The following is an 11,158-nucleotide window of genomic DNA, read 5'->3' as shown; positions in this document are numbered from 1 at the left end:
CTAATTTTTTTATTCAAACATTTCTTTCAATATCACCAACATTCCCAGCATCTGCTCATATAATACTACTGTGGCTGAACAGCATTCTGAATTGTCGGCCTTGTAACGGTCCGATCCGTGAAAAATATGTTGACCTCTCTCACAAACATGTTTGGCGTCAAGAAAGTAGTTAGGCGATCACCTCCACTGCGCGGTAATCGATCAAATGGGAAGCCCATTGGTTTCCTATCTGGATACAATCGGTCCCGAACTCCACAATACGAAACTGCATCGTTGCAGGTTCCTGCGAGGTCCTGGTCAACCTAAATTCAGAAGGAATTGAAAGATGAGACTCTCCGTCGTTATTACTTCTCGGTTATGGACTTCGAAGAAAAAGGAGAAAATAAAGGATGTTAGGGAGAGTATAGGAATGATAATGGCTAGAAAGGGAGGTCTGAAATAAAGCTTAAAATTAAAGTGGTTGGAAGTGTGGTATGGTGTCACAATAGACGGAAACTAAGATATCCTTACCCTATCTTGCTCATAATCTGTGACCATCACAAACAACTCGAAAGTAAGACCACCAGGTTTTCCTTTCGGAATCAGGAGATTATGAGGCCAACCACAACCACAAAAGTTGAAAGCCATTTCCTCGGCTGTGCCATCAGCAGGACGATTCGAATCCAAATCCCTGAATGTTCTTTCAAACGGAATTGTAACGGAGGAATTAATTGATGGGCGGCGTATGGTATTGCTTCCAGGACGAACTGCACAATGAACAAAACATCATAACACCTTGATTAATCTACAGTTGACTTTGGGATACTCACGAGATACAACGAATTTATCTAATTCAATCATAAGCAAACGTTGATCACGGAAAAGCATCTCGATACCACGCTCATCAAATTTAGGTCCTAGGAAAATCCTAACAGTTCCCAAGCGACCGGTACTTGCGTTATTGTTGATATTTATCGTATAAGTCCAAGGGGCATGTTGTAGATGTGTAAATCTTGCGAATACGTTGCCACGAGGAACAAAGTCGAGTCCTCGAGAAAGATCCACATCTGATTGTTGCCAGAAAGTTTGGAAAGTGTTTGCAGGAAAATCTGTTGTGTTAACATTCACGTCAGAGATGGTTACTCCTTGGAAGCCCAACTAGATGTTTTGGGTTAAAATTTGATTAAATTGGAATAGATAAGACAACGAGCTAAGGTAGGACACTAGGTACCTGGTCAGTGGTGTATGGTTGAAGAACTTCCTTGTGTTCCTGGAACATATCATCGATATATGCATGCCATTTGTAGAAGACAGGATCACGCATAGCAGTAGCACTATCACCCATTACACCGAAAGATTCCAAATGGCGATGATTCGGATCATGAGCGTATGAAATGAAAACGTGCCCCATATTATGCAGATCTCCATAAACTTGTCGATTCAGAGATATAATGGATGATTCGATGAGATTGCCCAGAATATCAATGCCGTTCATCTCGTCCAGTTCAACACGATTGCCGCTTTCCTAAAAAAAAGCTGGGATAACAAAACAGTATAAAGCGCTAATTACGCTATTTACATCAATAACAAATCCTTGATGGATAGCCTCAAAGATCCTGTCCCGCCATCTTTCCAAATCCGCAACATCCAACTTGATTTGATCGAGCTCACGATTCAGATCACTTAGCCTGGTATTATCGAATCTTGGTGGCCAAGCACGGCTTGCTACTAATGAGTCCATTTTTGGGAAGTATCCTTCAGGGATAGGATCACGAAGATTGTTGAAACGTTGGACACGGGCAAGATCATTACTAAATCTTTCACAATTGAAGCGGGCAACTAGTTGTTCATGCATGTAGTAGAAAAGTTCTCCACGTCTGTCCTTACGAACGATATCTTCACGATCTGCTTCGAAAGGATATACTAAATGCCAATGCCAATGATGGAGGTTAGCTCCGATGTCTTCTCGGAAGTACCAGAGCCTTGAAATATAGGATAGGGTTATTAGCCCCGCTAGTATGCCACGAATGAACAAAATACCTGTGTTCTGGGTCGAGATCCGAAGCTGTATAGTCCTTCGGAATAACAATAGGCATTCTCATCCTTTCCGGGACAATGGACGCTTCTTCACGAATGCGCGTCATGACTTGGGAGTCGATGAACTTATCTGGGAATATCTGAACGAAAGTTGGTATGTTTAAGTCCCGTGTATCTGGTCGATGCAGCACCGCAACTGAGAGAGCATAGTTGAATAGATAGGGATTAACTCGATCCCGAGCATATGCAGCAACGCTGAGAAGGTCCTGTACGGATCTAACCCCTAAATAGATATCAAAACTGTTTTCTTCTTAAATATTCAAAAAAATATACTTATTCCATCTTACCGACGAAAATATCAATCAGTCTCCCAGCAATGCGTCTATGTCTCGGGATGAACAATGAAAATTGTTCATTACGACCCAAGGACATGGGAATTGCCAAGCTTGGAATTGATATATTCTGAACAGGAATCCGCTTTTCAGCCATCATTCCAAAACGATTCTGAACCTCGGTTCCGATTGGACGATAGCGATCCGTCAGGAAGTTATGTGGGACATCGAACACGGCATTTTCCGCGCCTTTTTCCATGAAAATTGGCTCCTTGGGCCGCTCGAAAAGGAGCAAAAGATCATTTTTGTTTGCCATTTTTCTTGAATTGAAGTTGAAGTTTGAGAGAAGTGGTATAAAGTATTCCGGGTTTGTGAAACAAGGGAACTCTTCTCTTTCAGAAATTTACCGAATTTCATTTGTTTATATAGTTATTTTGGATTTGGAAAGAAAACCGCAAATGTTATCATCCGAAAATTAGAATTTGTATAGTTCGTTCGGGGAATTTATCAAAACATTGCTACGCATTTCCGTTTGAACCCTCCGGGAGAGTTCAAATAGCTATGGGGTGTCTGCACTTGTGGTTGGGAATGAACTCAAGTAACCTATCGAGCTTTAGTACGTAATACAATAGTAGAAGTGTGTTTACGATGACTCGCTTCATTAACTGAGCTCGACGTGGAGATAGTACCTAAGTGGTATTTGGTGCAAGGAGAAATAAGGGTTGTAAAAGCTGTCTGAGGACATCCTTCCGCTATTTTGGTGCTATGTACCACTTTTATAGCCACCTCTAGGCTATATGGTTTATTGGGCCTTTCCAATTTATTTCAACTCTCTCCAGGACTTTCTCATACCCCTGAGGCACGGCTATCCACTCCCAGGCTATTTAGGGATCGTGTAAGCGAATCCTATAGAAGAACAGAAACCAAAAGTCATTGCCGGTGATTTCAATGCATGGGCCACAGAATGGGGAAGTTCACTGACGAATGCAAGAGGGCGTTGTCTCTTGAAGGCTTTCTCGCAGTTAGATATCATATTGCCTAACGATGGTTAGGTTAATACTTACCGGAAAGGGGGTTCCGGTTCAGTTATGGATCTGACTTTTGTTGTTCACTAGCTCGCGATATGTCTCGGAACGTCAGTGAACTGTACACCCATAGTGATCACCAGGCAATTAACCTGAAGAGCAAGTCAAGCGGTTGGAAATTTCCTCGTCCAAAAATGAGAAGAACGTCAGCTTGGTGTGCGAAAGCAATTGACGACCAAATATTCATAGATGTGCGGTTGGATCAGGACACTATACAAGGTACACCCTCGGAAAAAGAACTTCATATCACAGAGTGTGTCGCGAAGGCATGCCGAGATTTTATACTTTCCCCGGTAGAAGACCCAACTGCTGGAATAGTAAACAGTCAAATGTTCGGTCGGCGTGCCATCTAGACGAGCGGCTCAGAGAACAATGGATAGGATTGACCAGGAGGTGAAACAGCGAGATTACAAGGAAGCCCGAAGAAACCGGAAGCTGGCTATACAGCGAAGCAAGAGGGACTGCTTCAAGCAATTCTGCGCAGAGACGGATATAGACCTATAGGGAAGCGCCTACAGGGTTGTGATGGGAAGATTTAGAAATCAGGCAGCTCCACAAATTATATGTCCCGACCTCCTACTGAAAATCGTTCAGGGTTTGTTCCTTCAGGAGAACACAAAGGGATTACAATCTACAGACATTTTTAGATGTGGCTGTAATAACCCCAGCAACGACGGAAGAAGTACTGGAGATTTGCGGTAGGCTGGGAGCCAAGAAAGCGCCCGGCCTCGAGAGCATACCAAATAAAGCCCTTAGGCTGGCCGGTTAAGTCGAAGCCAGACATATTTGTAGAGTTGTTTGAAGCAAGCTTGGCGGATGAGATTTTTCCTGAGACATGGGAAAAAACAAAGATTAGTGTTGTTGCCTAAACCTGGTAATCCTCTTGGTGAACCATCTTCCTACAGGTCTATATGTCTATTGGACCCTATGGAGAAAATGTTGGAGTGAATAATCTACAACAGATTCCTTCTGGCTGTAGAAAAGCTTGGATGCTTATCAGACCAGCTAGTTGAACCCTTATAAGGAGCCCACAATAGTGGGTTAGGTCGATGACAGAGCGGTGATTGTTGTTGCAAAAGATCTGGCGGATGTGGAGTTACATTCATTCGAAGCAATCACTGCTATAAAGAAGTGGCTGAAAGACGCAGGTCTTGCACTCGCGGAGAATAAAACAGAGGCGGTGCTTATCACAAAGCGTCGTAAGGAAGTCGTTATCCGTATCAGAATGGGGAAGCATATCATCACTTCAAAGGCAGCAATTAAATATCTTGGAGTGATGATAGATGCAAGGCTGAATTTCAAGCAGCACTTACAAAATGCTTGCACCAAACAAGGCGTGCAATGTTAGCATGGCCCTGGCAAGGATGATGCCAAATGTTGAGGGGCCGCGATGCACTTGTTGACTGCTTATAGCTAGAGTGGTGAGCTCTATACTGCTTTACGCAGCGCCAATTTGGTCAACTGCATGCGATATGTAATGCTCGAAATATGAGCGCAGTGTATAGAAAGACCGCCCTAAGAGTGTGCTGTGGTTATAGATCCTTACTTCTACTGGATAGACGAAGCGGCTTATGCAGTAGTAGTGATGCCGATGAGATGGCACGTATCTATGATGGACCCGATTCTTCCTCTGAACGGCAAACGAATAACGCCGAAAGGGAGCAATCGTTAAACAGGTGGCAGCAACAATGGGAACAGGCGAAATAGGGTAGATGGACCCACAAAGTGTGGACTCAGAGAACGCACGGTGAGATAAACTATGATCCCACGCAGACATGGTGGTTACCATAAATACCTCTATAGGTTAAAACTGGACAGTTCATCCAACTGTCGCAGCTGCGACGGTACTCCGGAGGACCTGGAACATGCTTTCTTCCATTGTCCTAGATTCACTGAGAAAAGGACCAGTCTAGAGGAGACATTGGGAGGAACACTAGCACCGCAAAATATAATTGGAAAAATGCTTGCATGCCAGGTGAGCTAGAATGCAATTAATGACAAGGTAGGGCGGATACAGTCCAGATTAAGAGCGGCAGAGAAGGCAAGAAAAGCGCGATAGTCTTGCAGGGTCTGTGGGGTGGGTCTGAATATGGCTGGCGAGCTAATCAAGTGGTGAGCAGGGGTGGAGCTAAATGTGAGGAATAGTTTTAATTCAAGAAAGTGGAGTTGGCGAAGGCTTAACTCAAGGTATCCAGTTAGTCACCTCCCCGAGAGGCTGGTTTGATACAAGACAGATAGTGACCAAAAAATAACAGACGATGAAAAGTCAATCTCAGGAAAAACCATATTGTATATATTCGGATTAGAAATCCCAGGATTATCTCCAAATCGATTATTAGGTACTTGGGGATGAAGGATGGAATATGGATGGCACGTCAAAGGATAGGTGAATAGCTCAAGGGCGATGAAACCTACCTCGCTATTTGCGCCTCCACCCGACACCTTCAAAAACTTGAAGAGAATGAGTTGACATTTCTTCGTGCTTGTCACTCTGCTGTAGACTTGCCACATAGCATTCATGTGTTTATAATGAAACAATAAGAAAAAATAGATAATATAGTCCTTTGCATCGCAAATCAGTGAGCAGGAGGCATATTCTGTATATATACGCACATATATACCACCAACAATTATTTTGTCCTGCAATTTATGTCGCGAGGGCTGCAATTCAAACTGTGAGCACTCACACCTTAAACTACTCTTCCATCCTTTTAACATAAATTTTAACTAACGAAATTGAATTGCATCTAATTGCATTTGATGCACTTCGTTGGCAAAATTCTATCTTCTTCGCAACATTCTGCAAATTTCTGCATTTCTGTCGGTGCTGATGAGTTCTAAATAAATGTAAATGCCGTGTCTAGGCTAAGTTCGTCCTACTGAAGTTCATCCTACTGGCACCCTACTGAAGGTGTTTAAAGAGTAAACTGAAAAACTAGTACCAGGGGAACCTGCAGCGATTTAGCTTTAACATCGGGTCCTCAAAAAGATACCTTTTTAATATTCACGAAATGTGTTTGTATATTCACGTTGAAACCTTTCCAGGCATACCAAGCGTTTTCCACTCCTAATATCTTAACAGAAAATCGATAAAAGATACTTGTAACGGGTGCGATAAGCTTATGAGAATCCTTGTATCCAATGAATTCAGGCGGAGGATGAACAGTAAATACTATCTCAATTCCGCAACCCGAAACAGTGTTCACCTCTCAAATGTTTGAACAGATTTTCTGCTTGTTCTGGTTGCTCCTAATATCCTTGACCCTCTACAATCCAAACGATGTAAGTACCCAGCCCCGTGTACATGCCTGCACATCTAGAGCTACATATGTAGCGAAATTACATATATATATTCCGCTCAGCATCCAAAAGGGCATAAGATACAAAAGTCCACGGAACTTTATACATTCTGGTCATTACTAGGACTCGTGTACCGTTTAACAGAAACTACAAAATTGTGTCGACATTGTCGTCGTCTCTCGTCAACCTCGCGACTAGAATAATTCCAGGAGGGACTCACCCTCCGTTCAATGGGGGCCATGGGGTCGGGTGAACTGAAATTGCCGCATTAAAGTTGAATCCTTAGCATTTTCTTCCCACGCCAACGTTCCTGGTCACAATGGAGATGACAATGGGCCATAAGAAGTAGATTAAAGGCAGAACATGTTCTCCTCTTCCATAGAATTTTCCGGGAAACATCAATAATCCCTTCCAGCGATGCCGTACTGGTACTTGTACGAGTATAATGCTGTTTGTAGTTAAATCCCTCCCCAGCACCATTCATGTTGATGATGGCAAGAATCTGCGATAAGGAATATTTGTGAAGGTTACAGATGACTTTGGTGATGCGGGAATCGGGTTTCGATTAAGGTTCATGCAATACAAAACAAATAGCTTTGTGTCTTGTATACATGGTGCAGGTTCTCGTGGATTTACAGCCACGGATTCAATGAACACCAGCGCCCTTAACGAGACGGGAATGCCTGGGTGACGTCCTGAATGGAGCCAGTATTGATCGTTTCAGTGAATTAAATATGAGCATGAGGTTTATTGTTTTTTCTTTGGGATTCCACTTGATAGAGATTGAAGTGAATTATTACTTGCCCCAGGGATGTTCGCAGATATATGGATGCCTCTCAAACGAATTTACCGGGGGATGAGAAGCAATTTCTGTCAAGGATTGGAAAGGAGATTCTGAATCGCTAATAAGTGGGTACCGATAGTATTGGGCTGCTTGTGAGGGATGTTTTGAGGGCGTGAATATAATGTGATTTTGGACGAAAGATTACTCTCGCGTTTCCTCGAGAATATAGCATGACATAAGGATGTCTTCCAGTATTCGTTCATTGTCGGTCGTAGTTATGAACCCAATATTTCAGTGCAAGAAGAGAAGCTGATATAATTATAATATAACCGTGCCCATTGGCTAGTTTGCAATCGGGGGTAACTGACTGCATTCGAACAGAGCCTCACTGGTACCTGGTCGCCTCAGTGAGTAAGCTTGACCTTACATGCTACGGGGGGCTATAGCATGGCTACTCGTGGAATTCAAACTAGTAAAATTACAGAAGTAAAGAAAACTACAACCCCCGCACCGCACACATACTGGTTAACCAGGCGAAGGCACATCTCCGAAATACTGACAGCCAAGTGATTACAACCAAGAAGGGAGAAGTTGGGACATCAAGCAATGGATCCAAGGTCAATATTCGTATACTACGAGGACAACAACCACCAAACGCCACTGCTTAAAAAGCAGGGGCAAGCATTATCTGAAGGAAGGCCTGAAACCAAAAGAGGCTCTTAAGAAGGTTCAGGATATACCTAAGCCATGTTTATAGGAGTCAAGAAAGCAGGGAGCAGCGGAGATTAGCCTGCATGAAGGGAATGCTCTCAACAAATTCAAATCTGAACCCAAGAGAGGAGAAAACCCGGGCAGATCAGGGGTGAATGCAGGAATCAGGAAGCTCGCCATTAGCTATGCTAGTGCGGTGAAGGGTATTCGACTGGTCATACTGCCAAAAATGTTTCCCGAGCAAATACTCATTCGTGAGGAGCAGAAAACTTTGGAAAACTTTGTCATCAGGCAAATGTGCAAGGGATAGCCTGTGAAACTTGTGTTCATCGGGATACGCTTTCGGTCATATGATGGTGGACTGCGCGACGGAAGACACTGCAGGGTGGCTTAGGACCACAGTTCCTAAATTGCCAGGCTGGGAAGGAGCAGGGCTTTCAACAAATGCTGGGGATGATATACCAGGAGCACACATGGTGACAGTTTTTCTTCAGAAAGTCACAACAATAGAGACTGAAGATCTCATGGACTTCTTAATTGCTCAGAATGAAGATCTCCATACGCGAGAGTCTTCAGAAGCAAGATGGAGGGCAAGGGTAGACTCCTCACAATTGGGATAGATGATCGATCCCTGGAGGCAATCAAAAGTTGGAGTTGCCACATCAACTATCGATTTGGGAACATACTTGTGCACGTGCACAGGAAAAAGCCGAGGAAAGACACCTTGGAGAAGACACCGGGTGAAAAGAATACCGAGGTCCCTGAAAAACTCTCGAAAGTCATAGAGGCGGAAAGGACTGGATCAGCCAGGAAAGTAGACCTGCTGCCCAGTGACGAGTAGAAGCTGCACGACCTAGACCTAGGACTTCTAGGGCTTAGGGTGGACAGCGATGCCCAGGAAAGCGCCACGAGGGCGATACTCCGACTAAGATAGTCCAGGCAAACCTCCACTATACGAAAGCAGCATCTGGGTTAATTGCAAGGCTAAGTTCCAAGGAGAACATTGGAATGATGCTGGCTCAGGAGCACTGGGTGCACCGAGGGCGGTTTCGCGGTCTGCAAGGAGGAAGAATGCAGGTAATTTGGGACTCCTCTACTGAAAAAACAAAAGCTTGCATAATTCTTAAACGTAATTTCAAATACATATGTCTTTCAGAGTTCTTGACCAGGGACCTTGTGGCTATCCAAGCCTCACTGGAAGCCGGGAGGAGTACTCGAGAGGCAATCGGGATACTTCCCAGGATACGATATCCGTGATCCACCGGAACAAGTCGCTAAACTGGTGAAGTACTGAGAGAAGAGGGCTTTACCACTTCTCCTTCCCTTCTGGGGAAGCAGCGACATCAATTGAAGAGGTGAGTACCTTCTTGAATTTATTCTTAGCAATGAGTTAGAAATATATAACGTGGGGAGTTAGTTTAGTTTACTGGCCTATTCAATGGCTTACGGCGTTCGCAGGCTTTAGTGAATCTGAGAACATTCTCCAGAGGCAGAGAGTGTCCAGATTTTTCATTGAAGAAGACCATACCAAGATGTCTTCATCTGAGACCTGAGGACGCCGGGCATCTACATAAAAAGTGCAAGGCCGCCTCCACCTCTTCCTCACATTGGCTGCACATAGCCGAAACCACCACCCCAGTCTTTTCCATATGGTAGTTCGTCCATAACATAGGGAACACTCCAACGTTTGTGACCAGCACTAGACAGGAGATATTAGACCCGACTCTAAGCAATACTCTAATGAGCGGGCTGGTTAGGTATTGGAGGGTGTCGGATAATCCTTCTATGTCTGATCACAGAATAATCAGATTTGACATTGAGGGAAACTTCGAAATAAAAAGAATTACAAGGAATCCTAGGGGAACGGATTGTGATTCCTATGCAACGCACTTGAGCAACGATATGGTTCACTTTGACGGGGGCGGTGACATCAGAAGCGAACTGGAACTAGAAACAGTGGTGGAAAACCTCAATACACTCGTCATTGACACATATGAGGTTAGCTGTCCGGCTAAGACAGTTAAGTCATCAAGGGAAGTACCATGGTAGAACAGGAACCTAGGCAGTGCCAAAGTTTAAACCACTGAAATCACTCAAAGTGGATGACATTTTTCCAGCAATCCAGAAAGGCCTAGAAATCATCTTAGAAACTTTTCTGAGAGTGATAAGGGGCAGCATAGCCCCGGGATATATACCAAGGGTATGGAGACAGGCAAAAGTGGTCGTTATTCCGAAAGTGGATAAAAATGATCCTTTCACCCTAAATCTTTCAGACCAGTTTGCCTAACAGAAGGTCATAGACAACTATATTAGAACTAACGTTCTAAAGCGTAGTCCCCTACATGAGTGTCAACACGCTTACCGGGCAGGACGATCAATTGAAACTGCTCTGTATCAGCTGACGGATGTACTACGGAATGCCATAGAAACAAAAGAAATGGCACTCTGTGCGTCTTTGGATATCGAAGGAGCATTCGACAACACATCGCATACAGAGATACAAGATGTCCTGAGCCGCAAGGGAGTGGGAAACATCCTGGCTTTCTGGATGGGCAAAATGCTAAAGAGTATGCAAATAGAAGTACCGGCAGATACAAATTCTATTGTCATGAATACTACTCAAGGTTGTTCACAGGGTGGGGTAATAGCGCCGCTTATGTGGAGTATGGTAGTGGACGAACTCTTGGACGTACTAACAACTACTGGAATACAGGTCCAGGGTTACGCGGACGACATGGTTTTAATCTGTAAATACAAATATGAGGATAGCCTATGTGATAGAATCCAAAGTGGACTAAGGGTTACTAGTGCCTGGTGCAGAATGGTGAGACTACGTATTAATCCTGCCAAAGCCACCATAGTACCACTCACTAGCAAACGTAAGCTTGATCCCTTGAGAGCCATAGTACAATATGCAGGAGTACAATATG

The 11,158-nt window shown here is 43.9% G+C and overlaps 1 protein-coding gene across 1 annotated transcript; it reads right to left on the bottom strand.

Annotated features, from left to right (window-relative positions):
- On the bottom strand, nt 1-2,734 carry LOC119658699 (phenoloxidase 2-like). The gene is made up of 7 exons (XM_038066289.1): nt 2,364-2,734; nt 2,020-2,299; nt 1,559-1,961; nt 1,211-1,504; nt 810-1,137; nt 511-746; nt 1-302 (listed from the first exon to the last, which is right to left on the bottom strand). Exons 1-7 carry the CDS (start codon nt 2,662-2,664, stop codon nt 66-68), a joined length of 2,079 nt encoding a protein of 692 aa, XP_037922217.1. The 5' UTR covers nt 2,665-2,734; the 3' UTR covers nt 1-65.
- Nucleotides 2,735-11,158: the final 8,424 nt, after the last annotated feature.

Source organism: Hermetia illucens, chromosome 6 (genome assembly GCF_905115235.1).
Source record: "Hermetia illucens chromosome 6, iHerIll2.2.curated.20191125, whole genome shotgun sequence".
In the NCBI taxonomy this organism is placed as follows: Eukaryota; Metazoa; Arthropoda; class Insecta; order Diptera; family Stratiomyidae; genus Hermetia; species Hermetia illucens.
Note: the sequence above shows the minus strand (reverse complement) of the source record. Positions and strands in the feature narration are given on the sequence as shown.